The sequence below is a fragment of the Merops nubicus genome, unplaced genomic scaffold, assembly GCF_000691845.1.
Source record: "Merops nubicus isolate BGI_N331 unplaced genomic scaffold, ASM69184v1 scaffold26569, whole genome shotgun sequence".
Classification (NCBI taxonomy): Eukaryota; Metazoa; Chordata; class Aves; order Coraciiformes; family Meropidae; genus Merops; species Merops nubicus.
Genome location: NW_008633513.1, coordinates 25,545 through 43,182, shown reverse-complemented (window position 1 = coordinate 43,182; position 17,638 = coordinate 25,545). Strand labels below are relative to the sequence as shown.

The following is a 17,638-nucleotide window of genomic DNA, read 5'->3' as shown; positions in this document are numbered from 1 at the left end:
TCTTTCCAGGAGCATTTGTGTGTAGAAGCCCTGAAGGTGAATGTGGTTCTGAATATGAAAGTTTTTAGACTTCCCTCTGAATGATGCTGGTTCTGAAGTGCACTATTGCAGTAGGAATAACACACACCTCGTGTCAGATTGGAAGCTGCTGCTGTCATTAGTTAACCACCTTAGTGATTACTTGTCTGCTAAATGAAGGAAGCACAGGAATAAACAGGTGGTGACTCTACTGCTTTATGAACAGGATTTTCTGAGATGATGCATGCATTAGGAAGTCTTGTGCAAACTCCTATTGAACAGTAGTCTCGTGAGTGCCCTCTCCAAGGTAGCAGAAATAGATGAAGAGAGTTTATGAGGAGCAATTGTACCTTTTTCTTAAACTATTTGAAATAGGCAGAGTTTTAATGTATGCTGTGCTTGTTGGCTCTTCCTCTGTTTGCCAAAGATCTGGACCAAGGTTTGATCCTAATTACTTGATCCCAGTCTCTAATGACCTGGAACAAAAGCAGAGTTGAGAACTGTCAGGAGTGTTGGAACTAATAGAGCAGATTGAAGGTGTCATTGCATTCATCACAGATGTCTGTAGCCCTTTATGGGAACTCGTGCTTTCTCTGGGTGCAGAGAATAAGCAATGTAACAGAAATGTCCTGTTTCTGAAGAGGTGTGACTGTATTAGATTTTGGGATCACAGAGGGTCACTACAAGTACCTAGTTTTGGCCTTTTGTGTAACAGCAGCTCTAGGTTTCACCCAGTGACTTATGCAGCCGGCTGTGAAAGTATGACACTTTCTTCCAGAATCTGCAGCAAGATTTTCTAAGTGTTGAAGAACAATTGTGTTGTCAAACAGGCACTTACTTGAAAAAATGGGACTGTCAGTGCCACGTTGAGCTTAGTGCCTCCTACTGTGTGACTTGACAAAATTTAGAAACAGGATGTGCCACTGTGAGAAATGACAACTCTATCTCTATTAAAAAATAAAATGATTGTCCTCTGGTCCTGAAGGCAGTTGAGCTCATTGTTCAAAAAGGTTAATTTCCTGGCACAGCACCATCCAACAATCCCCTTTACAGAAGAGGGTGGCTATACCCAGGCTTCTTATCAAGAAAGGTCACTGGCCTGTGTTAGCCTGTGACCCAGTGAATGTGTGAGAATTATAGAGGAGGATATTTGTTGGCCCTGATGAAAACTACTGGGGACTGTGCAAACACTTTAATAGCATGGACTCGTGTAGAACAGCGTGGGCCCGCGCCCTGCTGCCAGCGTGTTCGTTGGTGTGTACATAGCCAGAGCGAGGGATGTCATTCAGGAGCACGATGACATTAGTCAACTGGAAGAGTTGTTGAGAAGATCAAACGGTAACAAGAACTTGGAATTCTAAAAGCCACAAATATGAAGATGCCCCGTGGGGGACAGCTCAGGCTGCCAAGCACCATCCTGTGTCCCAGGCTATTGTTTCAGCATTAACTGGGATGTTGGAGTGCCTCCTGCGTTTCACCATTTGCACGGGTCTCATTTGCTTGTAGGAATTGTTCTTTCCCAGCTCCCACTGAGCCTGCTCTTGGGACTTTTTCAGTGGAGAGCAAGAAGACTGCAGGAATCTCAGACTCTTAAGCAATTTACATGGAGATTATTTTTTTAATTGAAGTCAAAATTCCTTCTTTTGTATTTGTGCACTTTTCTAGCAGTGCTTCTATTATTGTAACTTACGGAAGTATTGAATATGCACATGCTGTCCATATTTTTGCAGAGATCTTCTAGCATGTGCATTACTTTCAGGGTTAAATTTGTCAATGAGAAAGCAATGGAAAAAGTGTTTATAGTGTTAGTGAGATTATTAATCCCAGAGGACCTTCTCCCCAAGTTTACCTCTGTAGCTAAAGCAAAAGGAAAGAGTTATTTGGAGAAGGGCAACAAACAAATCCAGAGAAATACCTGACTATTAATAGAATTTCTCAGTACATGTGGCTTAAAGAATATAAAAGGCTTTCATAAGAAAGAGTAGCTAATATCTGGCATTCTCTCCGTGTAATGAGGATGGGAGAGTTGCTGCAGTTTTGGTTTTTTTTTTAACTTAAGTGAAAACATATGGCACAGCATGCACTAAAAAATGTAACAGACATGATCGATGCAATATCTCTTACATGCATTTAGTCAGTAATTGTGTCATTGCTTAGCGGTAATTATAGGTCTTCATTTCTACCTTTGTTCCAGCTAAATTGTTTTAAGCAGAGAGGTTGCTTTGTTGGCCCTGAATCAGTTTGTCTTTGAAGATGATGTTTATTTCTTAGGAAGTGACTGTCTTGTCACCATCTCAGAAGTTGCCTCCCAGCAGGGATCTAGGAAGCAATTTTTCGCCCACAGTGATAAGAGAATATTAAGAACTTATTTGAAGTGCTACAGTTTTTTCAAGTGTAATACGTACTACTGGACAGGAGACCTTTATATTTTCATCTGATACAAGAGGGGCATCTGGAATTGGTGACAAGGAAATCAAGTCTTTGCCCAGAGCCCCAGTGCTAATAGATGTATTGTGCAATGGATAATTGTTCTTGTACTCAGTTTTAGTTGGATGTTTTCTTTCGTGTTAGTGCTTCTGGGAAGAGCTGTGGTTCAACAGTTGTTTCATTAGTCTCATGGGGGAGAGGTCATTCATCTTCAGTACAAATGTTGAGTTTTCAGGCGTGCAAAAGTTGGCATATCAAAATGTTATTGGGAGAAAATCTCTTCTTTTTTCATGTGTGTTCTTTTCTTGCATAGTTTTTTCATCCACATCAACTTTCTTGGCATGAGCAACACTTTATCTCTGAGAAAACATATTCACTTGGACATCATAATTGAAATTTACAGCTGACCTAAAGAGTAACTATCAGAAAAGTAGGATTTTTTTCCAACCTATTCTCCCAGCTTTTTGTTGAGGCTGGAGTAGCTCATGCAGACACCTTTCCTACATTTGGCTGGATATGCTTGATGATGAGGTGTCTCTTTTCTGCTTTAATTCTCAAACCTTTTCCTTATTTTGTTTGTTGTACTTTGTTGTACAGGTTATTTTTCTACTGTGAGGATTTTTTTGTTTTTCTTGTGTTCTTCCTTTAACAAATAAACAAGAAGCACAAGCAGGTATTAGGTCTGTTCAGTGTACATATGAACACGAGACTGTTGTGTCTTCTTGAATTTGAGGGAGATTTCTGAACTAGTTTTTACTAGAATTTTACATTTGACCAAAACTGGCAATAGTTGCCATTATCACATGGGAATGTAGCTATAAAAATGTTGCTGTTTCCCCAAGGAATTTAGCTGATTTTATAGCCTCGAGAAATTAAATGGGAAGTTTGAAGAGAAGAAAAAAGAAAAGTTATAGAAGAGGTAGAGGATCAGCTTTTCATTACTGAATAAAGCCTCTAAAGGGAAGATACATTGTGGATTTTGAAGTTAAATCAACTCTCACTGTTGAGGTCTCTTGATGAAAGTACAACCCTCCAGTGCAGTCCCTTATTTCAATCAAAATTGATGCTTTCCTGTTTAATGTCCTTGAAGAATGGTCTTTCTCCCAACACACTGAGAAGGGAAAGGTGCCTCAGGGAGATCTCAGCCCCGAAGTTTGCACTGAACTAGGTGACTCCACACTGGAGTTCTTCACAGAAATGTTGAAGTGCAGTTGGAAACATAGATATTATTTCTATCTTTTGCCTCCTGAAGGGAAGAGTGGGTCTTTTCTGGCTGTAGTGCTTTGAAGTGTGACATCTTAATGCTTCTACAAAGGCAAAGAAAGTTAGAAATCATTGCAGTAGTTAGAGTTTTTTGGCCTTGAAGACACTGCCTGGCCACCTGTGAATGAGCATCAAAAATGAAGCAACAAAGGAAAGAACAGCCCTTTATATCAACTGTATTTATTTTCCTGCTTGTCTTTGGACAGCATGTTGTGGATCTTTCAAAGACCTTTTTCATGTGGCGTGAATCAGCCTGTTCCTACAGGCTTTATTGCTTCCTGTGCATCAGACTGGTGTTTGGATCAAAATGGTTAATCCATGGTTATTCAAAATGTTGCCCATTTTTTTGGCATAATTGTTTTTTAAATTAGTGTTCCAACTTTCCTAGCCCTGGGATCATGTTGGGAACTAAGCTTGTATTCTGCAACAACAAACTCTTGGTTGTGAAGAAAAGCTTGGGTGGAAAAAAATATCCCTGAAGGCTCCAAAACTACCATGTAAATGAAGAGTCCAAATGCTATGTATTTTATTTATATCTTGTTATAAAAAAAGGCCTTAAGGGCTTTATTGAGCTTATATTTAACACCTGCCAGGTTTTTTTTAAAATTGTTAGGGAGGTACCATGCATCTTCAGTCTGTCTTTTTTGTCTTTTGTGTTTTGCATCTGTGCAACACTATCTGCCTCTTGTCTATTAAAAATCATCAATGGAAGTATTGGAATGTTAGAAGTAGTAGCATTTTTAAGTCCTATTGTTAGTAAGGTGTATCTCAAGTAAACTACCTAAATCTGGTACAGCTAGTCAGTTCAAGAAACCATTCTCTTGTATTTACACAGCAGATGTGATTTGGGGACAGATTCTTGCAGTTTGTAGTTACATGTTTGCAAATTGCTTGTAACTTCTGGAAGTCTTTGAGCTGTTTTGTCCTGCATAGACCTCGTACAGTTAGCTGATCAATAATAAAAGGAGGCAGTGCAGTGAATTTCAGAGTCATTTTGATACCTGTTGTACTCACTGGATTCCCTGCTTCACTGACACAAATAATGTTGTGTATCTACATCTGGACTGGGTGTTTCTGTGAGAGAGCTGCAGGACAGAGTATGTGGTGGGACTTGAGTCCATGGCCTTGCACTGGGGTGGCAAATCCCTTCTGTAAAAGATCCCTCCTCAGCTCACATATGGAGAGAGATCCTAAGGAAAAAAATACTGAAGAAGAAACTTTATACAGAGCTGAACTTTCAGGTAGTTTGGAGAAAAAAAAAAAAAAAGTGTGCACTGGGTCTGTGCTTACAGCTTTTTTGTAAATAATGTGGTTTGTTTAATCCATAGGATGGATAGTGTTTAGCTTGCTCTCCCCACAAAGCTGGCATACATGGCATTCTGTTACTGTGGGACAAGGACCCATGTGCAGAGGAGACTGGCCTGCTTCAGGGATGTCTTATCAACCTTGCTCTAGTCAGTATATTCCCAAAAGCTGAAGGTGGTTCCCAATGCCCCGCAGAAGTGCTGGCTAGAGGTGTGGCGGCTGGGTGACCAGCTGTGGACTTGGGCACTGCCCACAGCTCTCAGGGCAAACATGAAGGACTGCAGCAGCACACTACTCCCTGACCCAAATGCATGGTATCCAAATACTTACTGCTGGCCATAAGGGCATGTAGACTTGCTGATTCTTGAGGAAGATGGCTGATTTGGACAATTTGAAAAATGACAGCCTATTCTCTTGGCCCTGTGAGAATGCATGCACAGCCAAATTTGTCTCCTTTCAAGGCAGGTGGAAGGTAGACCCTGTGAGATGCCTGCAGTAAGACCTATGGAGTGGAAAAGTCTCCCATCCTTTTTTACCTGTACAAGTGAGAAGCGTATGCGTTAGAAATGGCAATGTTATGTGTTGCTGACATTTACAGTGAAGGTCTCCACTCCTCCACATAAATAACAGAGAAAAAGGGTAGAACTAAAACTTAGGCTGGCTCTCACTGTGTAGTCACTGCCTGCTAGATTTCCAGCTATTAACTTTTTCAGACCTTTTTCAGTGGTCCGAAAATTTTGGGATCAACCTGAAGTCAAGATGTACTTGGATTCAGAGAAATCATGCCATCCTGAGCTGCTTTTCAATCTTCTGAGGTTATAAAGCAAAGCCGATAGAGTATGTTGGGCTAAATGTAGTCAACTCTGCCTCTAGTTGGGGGGCAAATGTGCAGAGGCTTCTTGCTTTGTTTGCACAGTAGCAGTGTGTGCTTGTGCTTGATTAGATGAATAGGTTAAATAATCTCCAACTCTCCCCAGTAATCTAAAGTCTCCATGACAAGAAAAAAATATAATAAACTATGGCTGCAGAAAACTGCAGTAGATTGCTTGCCCTAGTGATCTATTCATTATATAATGATGGGAGAAAGTGAGGATGAAAACGCAGGATATCGGTATTCATTTCCGTTAATTTATTATTAAAGGATGGTGGTAGACCAATGCGAAGAACATGCAAGCCAGAGGGCTATCTGAAGATGGAAGACTTTGCAGAGGGCTCCTTATCTAGGAGACGAAGGCCTTTTTCTATTCCTAGCTATGTCACTTACTTGCCTTGTGACCTTCAGTAAGTTTGATCTCAGTGTTTAAGGACATCTGTTTTCAGAAGTGAGAACAGGTAGAGGACCTGAGAAGGTGAATTTGTGATTATGGGTGTATGTTGACATATGCATGTATATGTATCATTTTGTAGCCTTTGACTTGAAGAAGCGATATAGAAGCCATTCATTTTTACTGTTGGAATATGTTCTCTTGCCTAATATTTCAACTAGAATTAAGCAGCGTAGGCGTTCCTCCCTATAGATAGCATATGTAAGTATGCTGTGTTCTTATGCCTACCAGATGGATAGTTTCAGGTAAGCAGAACCACTGCATTACAATTTGCTCTTTTCTGTTGTGAACTATTGGAGCTAACACAAATCACAAATGGGCTGCCAATGAGCTGCTGCTGAGATGTTTGTCATTCCCAGGACAGCTGACAGCTGTAGCCCTAAGGATGGTGGCACTGCTGTGGCCATTTAAACCTCAGTATTTGACTACAGACTGGAACAAGGATGTAGTATCTGCCTTGAATCTAATGAGGATGCATAGAGTTTGTACAGAGGAAGCAATATTGCTATTGGGTTTACTCAGCCTTCAAGCAGTTACCAAAACTGTGGCCACTATGTGGCTGTTGGATCATCTGTAGGAAACGAGTTTGGTGTTTGAGTTCAGTTTCCAGAGGGAAGTTTGTATTTCACAAAACATGCAGCTAATTAACAGCTGCTGGGCTCCCTGTTGGAGAGCTGGGAAGAGGCCAAAGATTAAATGCTTTTCAAAGATGAATTCACCTTTTTATCCACACTGGTTAGGGGAGGAGGGTGACATGGAAGAAGTGCATGATTTTGCCCAAGCTGTTCTGTTCCTGCCTGCTCAATATGTCAGAAGGATTCCATGGAGAGTGCAAGGTAGCCATGGTACAGTGCTGCCAGCTCTCCTTGTCTGGGGTAGTTGAGATGCAGAGCTCCTGGATCCGTGTGAGCTGCCTCTGTGCCAGCAATGAGTGGCAGATAATAAGTTCTGCTTGATCTGAGCTGACCTTCCACAGAGCCCTGCAGGTTTCAGCACAGTGCTCTCCCTGGTTCACGTTTCTGGGCATATGGTGCTGAGACATGTCTGCTGGGCCAATTTCCTGGGGTTCTGCTTTGGAACAAAGGTAGGTGAAACATTTCCATTGAGGAAATGTCCCTCAAAAAAATTAGAGACCTGTTTGAATGGGGATGTGTGTGAGCTAATGAATTGCGTTACACTTGAGCTGGCTGTGTGCCTGGGCGCTGAAAGCAAAGAGGTGAGTGCACGCATACCTGTTGCTTGTAACAGGAAGGATTTTTTTTTTGCCTTTGTAGTACTCAGAACATGTATACTCAGGCCCCTCCTGGCCCCTCCTTGGTGCATGGACATACAAAGCAGAGCACACCCACTCCTATGTCTGTTCTCACTTACTAAGTGAGAGGGAAGTTGTGCCTGGGCTGGCATTGTGTCTGCATCCATGCTGTAGTTTCTTCACAACCTGGATAAACCATCTGAATAAAAAATAAAAATAATTAAAGGGGAAAAAAACAAAACCAAAACCAACCTCCAACAAATTGTTTGTATAGCTCTTGCCTGAATAAAACAATCTTTCTTTTGAGCGTGGGTTCATCTTAAAGCTGTATGCAACTGGTGCCTTTTAAAAAAGCAGAAGATAAACTCAATGGATGAATGAAGAAAAGCTGACAGTTATCAGGAACAGAATGTGCTCCCCTGAAACACTGATCTTGGGTTCTTTGTTCTTCAGTGTTTTTGATGCAAGTAGGTCCCAGTCATGAGCTCTCTCTCTCTTCCTTAAGAGTATGACTACCCTAGAGGAACTCACTGCTTTGGCTGACAGCTCTTCCCACTGCTGTCCCACCCCAGCAGAGGGGTTCCGTGGCCGAGGTGCAGTGCAGCAGGTCTGCTGCTTAGTACATTCGCTGCTAATTCAGATAATGGTTTAGAATAAGTTGCTTACAACTTCAGCACCAATGTATACAACATCAAAACTGGTTTGGTAGTCTTTCTGCCAATGTTCTGTAGAACAGTTTGAATCTGCCCAGAAGCTACTGCACAAAGACATAATGTGTCAGTTAATGCCTAGACCATGGGGAATACCAATCATGTTGTGCATATGTGGTGCAGTCTCAATGGATCAGGTCTTGAAGACTTGGCCATTCTTCTGCCCTTGCAAAACTTGCTTACAGTCCTTGACAGATCCCTATTCAGCCAGTGGCTGTGCACAAATCCTGCTACTTGAAACAGAAAGGAATTTTTCTTTGTAGCATTTGTAACATGTACTTACGCCTATTATTATCACTCAATACACAGGTTTATAAGGCAGACTGTGCTCATCACCCTTTCAGTTTTTCAACTGAAGAAAGCATGCCCCATGGACTAATTTCATGTGATGCACCTGCTTGCCTGGTGCCTGATTTTCTTTAGTCTACTATCTGTGATAATAGTCTTTGCAGTGATTTCAAGTGACCCTCCACCTTGTCCCAGCTGCGATAAAAGATGTTGCCAGTGGTTCCCTGTGGTAGGTATCTTCATTATCTTGTGCAAGGTTGCAGGTCAGCCAACAGCAGCATCTGCTTCAAACCTAGCCTAAAGAAGAAGGTCTTGTCCTTCCGTCCTGGTGCCAGTGAGCAAGGTGCCAAATGTAAGTGCCCACCTCAGCAGCAGTGTAGTGTCCCTCCTGTAGTAGACTTCCAGCTCAATCAAAAAGATTGAGTGCTTCCACCCTGCCCAGGCCATTAGCTTTTCCTGTTAGTGCTTGTCACTCCTGTTCCCAGCTTCCAATGAGGTTGCTAGGCTAGACAAGCTGGTACTGAGGGCATCTGTATCACCTTCATTCCTGCTGTGAGTCAACACTTGGCAGTGAAGTACTTTGATCTTTATTGAGCTTCATTCAGCGGTTTTGACTGATAACACTATGATTTGTGCAACTTCCAAGCCTCCTGGGTCCCATATGTTGGAGTGTGGGGATTGCTGAAGAGATGTCTCCTATTTGGCCATTTATAGTCTGTACTGAGTGACCTATATTGTTGTTTGTTTTGTTTGTGTTTTCTCACTTGAATGGTGGAAATGGGGAGCATCCTCATCCTGAATGTTGCTGTATCCAGCCCTAAAGTAGTTGTATTTCATTCCCGAGCATTCACTGTGGAGGCATTACTACTTAGCTAGAAAGATGAGGAAAAAATAGAGTGCATTAGTCAACTGTACTCCTTTAATGTGTTTTTTAATCTAGTGTAATGGATGGCCTCCAGGTACTGTGGGGTGTTAACTTGTGTGTAGTAGAGCAAACGTGGCATAAGAAGAGCCTGGTAAATGGGAGGCTGCAGCCATTGACATGCAATCCTTTGATCTGTTTTCCAAGAGTGTGGGAAAACCACCACTGTCCAGTAAAAATCAATGTTTGAGAGAGGCCAAGGAGAAGACTGTGGCATGGTGCCATTAGAGGTCACAACAACCTACTGCTGTTGCAGCAGGCTTAGGGAAATCACATTCCTGTTGGAGAGGGAGCTGGCTGTCCGTGTGTCAAAAGAAAGTCTTCAAACGAAGGAAAATTACGAATTGCCTCTTTCCTTACTCCACTCCAAAATATGATCTTCTGAATGTAATCACAGTTTCCAGCTTGTAATGGTTGGCAGGAGCTGTCAGCAAATGTTGTTTAAAAAACTTTGCCAAATCTTAAAGTAATCATCAGAGTTTTCTGTTTATCACCTTTGTTCGTCTGCCTTGCTTGTCTCACCAGCTTCTTGTCAGGTTCAGAGCTGTTTGACACATGGGCTGCCTCAAGCTTGTGTGGTCATCCCACACCCTCATCCTGTAGTTTCTGCAGAGGGATGTAGTAGATAAGAACAGAACTCTTTATTTGAAAGGAACTTCTCTTAAGTGTGCTGATTGCAGTAAGTAGTGTCTATCAGGAAAACTATTTAAGTTCACTGTAAACAATCACTTGATGTCAGTCATCTTAATGTTCCTGTGTCATTTTTAATCTTTTGTAAAGAAATTAGACTTATTTATTCCTTTTGACTGGTTGTTTTCTATGAACTTTTTACCTAGTTGATCAATATGTTTAAGGGAAGGTTGCGATAGATACTTACAGTCTCCCAAGGAAAGTGGAAGAGGACTAATTGTTCACAGTCTTTTCCACTATAAATGCTGCTCAGAGAAGCCATATGCAATCAGGAAAGGGAAGTGACTGAATGTCCATATGAGGATCCAGGAGGGTTCTGAGCTTATGGAATAGAAATGACTGAGGGTAGCCAGATACATGGAAGCTATACCTGATACATGAAATCCCTCACTTGAGAAGAATTAAATGGTAGAAGATAATCAAGGGAAATATTCTGTCTATTTGTTTTGTTCTTGTGCTTCTCTTGGGCATCTGCTTAAAGCCATAGTTACAGTTAGGATTTGGAGACAAAGGGACTTTTTGTCAGACCTGGTACAGCCATTCTGAAATGATTGGTGCTTTTGTACATCCAGACTAGCCGAAATATTACTGCATCTTGGCCCTGGATAAGTCATGGTAAAGGAGTTTGGATCTTCATAGGGAGAGAGACAGAAAAAATAGGGACAAAGGACAAAATCTAAATAGAAGCAGGCTAAAAAATTTCCATAGCTGATAGAATTATTTATGTGTAGCCAGTGTGCTTCTACAATTTAATAAATTTAATTTGTGTGTGTGTGTCTACGCTTGCATAACTTATACCATCTGGTTGCTGCAGCATTCTCTGGGTATCAGTGTAGGTTGTGGTTCCATTGGCATTTCTTGAAGCAACTATGATGGTTTAATTGGATTCTGCCATGAAGAAAGCCAGACTGAAGAACTGATCCTGAACTAAAAGTAACCCAGGAAAATTGAAAGCATCAGTTTTAACCTGATTCTGTTCCTCCATCCAGTTCCCCACTTGGCTGCATACAGGCTTGTCTGAAAGCAAGCACTGACAGCAGTACTGGATTATTTATGTCTGCAATGTTTGTGAAACTGCAGTCTCAGGGAAGTGAGTGTGAAACCACTGGCTTAAACTGTACTGTGTTCATTCCCTGTCACTTTCTCTGTGCAAGGCATTTGAACACTGCATCAGAATTTGGCATATAACATGTCTTTGCAGCCAGTGTGTGAAGGTCATTGTCCAGAGAAAATAGGACTATGCAAGTTAAAGCAGTATATTCCTAATGTGAATCTTATTTCAGTTCCTCCAATTAACTGTTTCAGATGCTTTACATCACTTTGTCTTTCATTTCTATTAGAAGTGAGAACTTGTTCCTAATGTCTTCTTCCTTTTTCCCCAGATAATCTCATCAAAGCCATCCTGTCAGCAACCAAAGATTACCGTCTAACTCCAGCTCTTGACAGGTAAGATGAGACCATTTAGAATAGAAGTGATTATTTTCCATATGTCCTAAATAAATTTTGCTAGATATTTTTGCCAGAAAGTATTGCAAATAAATTTGACTGTGCTTTGGAGGTAGATCAGGAGCTAGAAGCTGAGCCGTTTTTGCAGTTATGGGACCTCTGCTAAGGCAAACATGAGTAGAAAAGAGCATTTACATTTTGAGTATTTCCTAATCTTCTGTTTCAGATGGTGTTACAATATATCCTCTTGTCCCTTTTTCAGATAAGTAAACAGCAGGTTTTCAATAAACACAGTATTCTTTTTCAGCATTTCTGACAAAGCAAAGGATCACAAGAAACACTTAGAAGGGAGAAAGGGACTGACTCATTTTAACAGTGTTTCCCTAATACCTCACTCTTAAAGCAGGATGTGTGATTGTGTTGGCCGAGCGTGTGCCAGGATGAGATTGCAGCTTCCTGGGTCCTGTGATATTTGAATTGGTGCCTTTAGAAGCTCCTTTGATTCTTCAGTCCTGTGGTAGAGGTTACTTCTGAAACTCACTGGCATGTTTACAATCAGCTTCCCAATGATAGTACTTTAGTCTTCCCTGTCCTTGCTTTTTTCTCATTCCTTCCCTTTCCCCTGCAGTTTTGGTTTAGTGCCACTTCACAGATTAGAGGTAGTTTCTTTCAGAAGCTGTCAAAGTTTTTTGCTGGGACGTGGTCTCTTTTCAGAGTCCTAATACCACGTCTTTCTAAGCGGCGGTGCTTGAACCCACGCTAACAACAGAGTTCCTGCTATCTAAACACATCAGGTTTATTTCCTGGCCCAGCCTCTTCTCTTCTGCTCTATTTCTGTGATGAAGTTCATAAGCTTTTCCAGCCTTTCTGTATTTCTCCACATTTCTCACGCTGATTGTAGAGTTTGCCTGCTGTAGTTCGAGTTGGGAGTTAGTCTCTGCGTGAAAGTTTATTCTTAGTGTTTTGCAGTCTGTGTGCTAATTTAGGTTGCTTTGAAGTTTGCCTTGCCTTACAGCAACGCTGGATAGGGTTAGCCTTCAGAGTTTGGATTAGTTTGAGAAATGATGTCCAGAAGGCAAAATCATTTTACAAATGACCTTCTTAGAGATTTTGCACACAACTGAGTCTCACCTATCTGCAATTTATCTCAGTTCTGGTTGGAGAGTTAAGATTTTAATCTGTTGAAAAATCCACATATTTGCTCGTTCAGAAGATTGCTCATGAGAAATCAGTGTTAATGGCAAAGGGTGGGTGGAAGATTCTTGTAGTGAAAGGTTAATGTAATTGTCAGCCTTGCTGCTCACCTGTTTTTTGAAGAGTGGAGTGTTTCAGGTTTCTTAAAAGTTATTTCTCAGGAGGCTGTGAAACACAACCACTCTAGCATGAGCTGCTCACTTTGGTTTTACAATCTTTTTAATGGATTTGGTGGAGAGGTAGGAAAGACCTAAGACTCAAGCCTTCAAAGGACTTTGCATACATCTCATGAAATATCAAGTATGAATGAGACCTAAAGAACAGGCTAGAAATGTATTTCTATAGCAATCCAGTAACCAAGGTTTGGTGGTACATATGCTGAAAAACACATAGATATCTTGGGGAAATACTATTTCTTGGGAGTCTTTGTGATAAATGGAAAGCGGTGGATGTTGGTTATGTAGTACATACACCTCGTGGTCAAATACAGATACCTCCCAGAGCCCTTCCAAGTGAGCAGGTCTTATAACAGATAAAAATCGAAGTTGATGTGGGAGAAAGGGTCAAGAACTGCCTGGAGTAGGAAACCACAAAGTGATAGCCTAAAGCAGTAGATGGATGGAGTTGCAACAGAGGGGTTATTATGAGAGAGAGCTTGGTTACTGTGAGAGGTCTTAGGGCTACCACATTGCTGTTCTTGGAAACCTGCTTGGTAAGTAGGGTGTAGATGAAGACTTGGGTATGCCTCCAGAAATTTTCTTAGTCTTGATCGTCAATAAATAACATTGCTGGCAGTAATGTGTACCTGTTGTTCTGGATTCCAGAAGAGCTGGTGAAGCAGATTGATGAGGGAAGGTTAACCTCTTTCTCATCTTGTCTCAAGCTTGAAGCAGAGCTCAACAGTTCCTCTCTGTGGTAGCTTCATTTTGCTGGGAGCCGTGCCTTGAGGTCTGGCTCACTCCCTTACTGCCTGCTGGTCAAGGAGAAAGTCCAGACCTCTCTCCTTTGCTCACCACCTTGGAGCAACTGGAGAGGGCCTGAATTAAGGGACCTTTGAAGGTCCCTTCCAACCCAAACCATTCTGTAATTGAGAACTGAAAAAAATGCCTTGTGACAGAGTTACAAGAGACACAGCTAAAGTCTCTGAGGTACCATGGGTCAGACTTAGGAGATTTTGTGAACCCTTCCACTTGTAGGCTCTCAGAACTCTAGTGGACTGATTCCAGCAGTAGGGAAAAAGCTCCAGGTTCACCTTCTCTTCAGGGTGGAGTTACACCAACATTTTCTCTGTTGGCAAAGCCAGTCCAAGAAGCTGTATTTGCTGTTGCTACCTGCTCTCAGACTATAGCTTCATACCTTCTCTTTGAGCTGCTGCTATTGTTTGAAGAGGGGCTTAAAAGTGGGTCACTGAAACAATTCCAGTTTTAAAGTTTTTCTCTTAACCCAGGTCATTCCAGTGACCTCTTTGGCAGAGCTCCCCTCCCACTGAAGAGGAGCATTGGCACAGCGCTGGGCCAGCAGCAGCACGAGAGGCAGAGGGCTGGGGATGGGTGGGGAAGGTGAGTGCTGCCAAGCCTACTGAAGCAAGTGTTTATGGAACTGTATGCTGAAAGCAGCTTTCCCAGGGGAAAGGTGAGAGAGGCAAGAGAGGTGAGGTCAGAGCAGTGTGTGAGAGCAAAGGAAGGAAAGAGGAGATTAGCGTTATATGGTGGGGGATCTACACCAAGCCTTTGGTCTTTTCCCCACCCAAGCATCTCCATTTCTATCCTCCTTCACAAGGCTGTCCCTTGAGAGATGTTACCTTTGCTTGCCTCCCATAAGCCCTGAACTTGTTTGACTGAAAGGGCATCCTGATGCACCTTTCCTGACACAGTATACTGACGTGCTGCTGAAATGAGGCAAACCCACTCCTTCCAGGTCTGCATGTGCTTCTCATCATCCCAGAGCAGCTTTGCCAACTTGCTCCAGCTAATCCCTCCATGGTGAGTAGAGTTGTGTTAATAACTTGCAGAAGCTGGAGGGCATGTGAACAAATGCTCACACCTGTAACATGGCATAAGTGATGCTGTGCTTTCTTAATTTTTTTTTATCTTGACTCCTTATGCACCTCTGTGTTCAACTGCTTATAGTAACCTGCTTCTGCTCCAGGGCAGGAGGTAGGAAAAACTGCTGTTGTGTTTGTGAAGGTAGTTGCAACTCAGCTCTGAGCTTTTCTTAGAGCCCTCTTCCTTCAGAGCTGACATGTCTTTCTCCCTAATGCAGGTGTTGGTGGGCCTCATCTTTGATGTTTCAGGATTCTCTTGCCCTCTGTTGTTTTTTTCCAGGCCCATTTATATCATTGACATTTTCACTGCTTGCTTTAGTGGCTACTCCAGTGGCCTGCCCTTCATTCTGCAGATCAGTCAGGGCCTGGTCTCTAGTTCCATGGTTCTTCTGCTGATTACAGTGTGTTTTGGGGTTAAACCTCTGCAGTGATGACCTGTAAATTTCCAGTGAAAAGACATAAACATAACAACCTGACTGACCTTTTTGTATTGCCTCCAGGTGGTAATGAAGGAAAACTGAGCGTTTGACTTATAATCAACACAGTTATTACTAATGCAGTATCTAAAATAAAAAGTGAGGAAGGAATCTGATAGAGCAGGAGATGTGTATCCCCCTGACTCAGGTTGATAGCACTAGTTTAAGTAGCAGCAGCCAGATCAAACAAGAATATGCTAAGCCTCCCTAAGCATCAGTTACCCTAAAGATGTATTTTTTAATTATTCTGTTGTATTTTTTCTCAAAGCCTTTAGTTCCAAAGTTGCATAAAGGAAGGCTTTGTGGTTTTTCTCCCCTGACAAATCCCTAAAGCGCTTTGATAAGAGAGGAAGAGGAAGTAGCAATTGCTACAACACATACATGTGTTCACAGAGCTATATTGTTCAAGAAGATCTGTGTGATTCCTGGGTTTGGCGTAGATTAGTGCAGCCTCTGAGCATCTGTGTCAGGAGGCCGTACATCTGGCTGCAGCTCCCAGCTTAGGGCTTTAAGGAAAGTCTGTCTGGTGTGGAAAGTCCATGACCCTCCTTCATACCACCCTGGTAGCAAACTGAAACCTGGGCTGTGTCCGATGTGTTCAGTCCTTGAGCTCTTCTGAAAAAGAAATAGAGCTTTGACGTACTATGTAAACAAACAGAAAGGTGTTTGCACACTTCTTTGTGAAGAAACAATCGAGCTGTAACTGATGCTGCTTGCACAGTGTGTTTCTTCAGCCAGAAACTTGCCTGGAGCCAGCAGTGACTTTGCAGGTTTCCCATGCTCAGGCACCGTCAGTCAGTGCTGGCTGTGAAGGAGCCCAGCTACACTGGTGCCAAATGCCCAAGTTTCTGGTCAGGATGTGAGGTCAGGTGCCTGACATCCTTGCCAAATGCTTCCCTTTCACTGTGCCATCAGGTTGGCCCTGCAGTATTCTCACTGTCCCATAGTGTGATCGCCAAGCTAGTGAGACCCAGCCAGACCATCTTTCTGACTGTCTTGATCAAAACAGTCCTGACTGCCCAGACTGGATGTAGCAAAAGCCCAAGGCTCACCATATCTTCTGAATACTGACTTCAGAGTACAACAGAAACTTCCCGCTTTGCTCTGGGAGTGCGAAGAGTACTTTTGAAAGATGTTTAAGAAAAATCTGCTAAAAGATCAGAGACCAGACCTTAGTGTCAAGAAGATACTAATGAAAAATATTCTCTGTGGACTTAAGGAAAAATGGGGACACATTTAAATATGTCAGGACATCAAAGGTATAAAAGTGAATATAAGACATGAAGCCAGGCAAAGGTGATGAACCTGTTAGTTATGATGAGTAAAGACCGAACCACTCAGTTAAGTATTTTTTTCATTTTTAGGGGTAAAGATAGAATGATGTTGTCCCATTTTACAGCAATAATTCAATACTTTTTGTATTTTTATTAGTAACTGTGTGGTTTTTAAGTGACAATGATGCATCTTTTTAAATCAGTAAGCACTGAAATACATTTAAATAAAGAATGCTTTTTAAAATTACTGTTTGCTTTTTAACCCTTTGTGGCATGTTGGATACTACAGCAAATGTTGCATCATTCCTGGAAAAAGTCTAAGAGATGACAAAGAGGTGGCTGTAAGTTGCTTAGCTCAGTTTTGCAGGAAAAATCCTGGAAAGATCTAGGCTGGTAGCGTAATTGATCTGAATTGTCTTGGGGTTTGTGGAAATGAAATCTTGTCATGCAGTGAATATATTTTTTAGGTAAACTAGAAGCTTGATTGATAAGGGTAACCTTTTAAAGATAGGCATTAGTTGTCTCAGTCTGTTATTCTGATTCTACACACACCATTGTAGACATATCCTTTTTAGGAATGGGATATGTCACACAGCTTTAAAAAGTTACTGTCAGGGTTGAGATTTAATCCTTTAGTGACACTTCTAATGTAATCCTGCTGGCAGGTGTTAGCAGTGGTTGAAACCAATCTGGAGGACATGTAAAAGTACACTAAGATAATTTACCAGAGCCAAAGACTGGTGGGAAAGTGAGGAGTAGGAGGATAGGGTCAGTCTAGACCTTTTCATAATGCTCTTCTCTGAACAGTCCTTTACTGGAGCCAAATCAAAAGTCAGGCATCTCAGAGGTGACAACACAGATCATGCTTACGAGATGAGGATTGTATTCTGCAAACCAATGACTATAAAAAGACTGTTGGAACCATGTATATAAAATCTCTGTGTAAAAGGGACCTTGCTTTGAGCAGCATTAGCTCCGCATGCTGGTCTTCCAGAGTCAGTGCT

At 41.9% G+C, this 17,638-nt stretch overlaps 1 protein-coding gene across 1 annotated transcript in view; it reads left to right on the top strand.

Moving 5' to 3' along the window:
- ST3GAL3 (ST3 beta-galactoside alpha-2,3-sialyltransferase 3) overlaps positions 1–17,638 on the top strand; it is a gene marked incomplete at its 3' end in the record, with an annotated part of 137,336 nt that overhangs the window by 112,856 nt on the left and 6,842 nt on the right. The window contains exon 6 of the mRNA XM_008948285.1: positions 11,583–11,646. Coding sequence (XP_008946533.1) covers positions 11,583–11,646 — 64 coding nt within the window. The remainder of the gene's footprint in view (positions 1–11,582; positions 11,647–17,638) is intronic.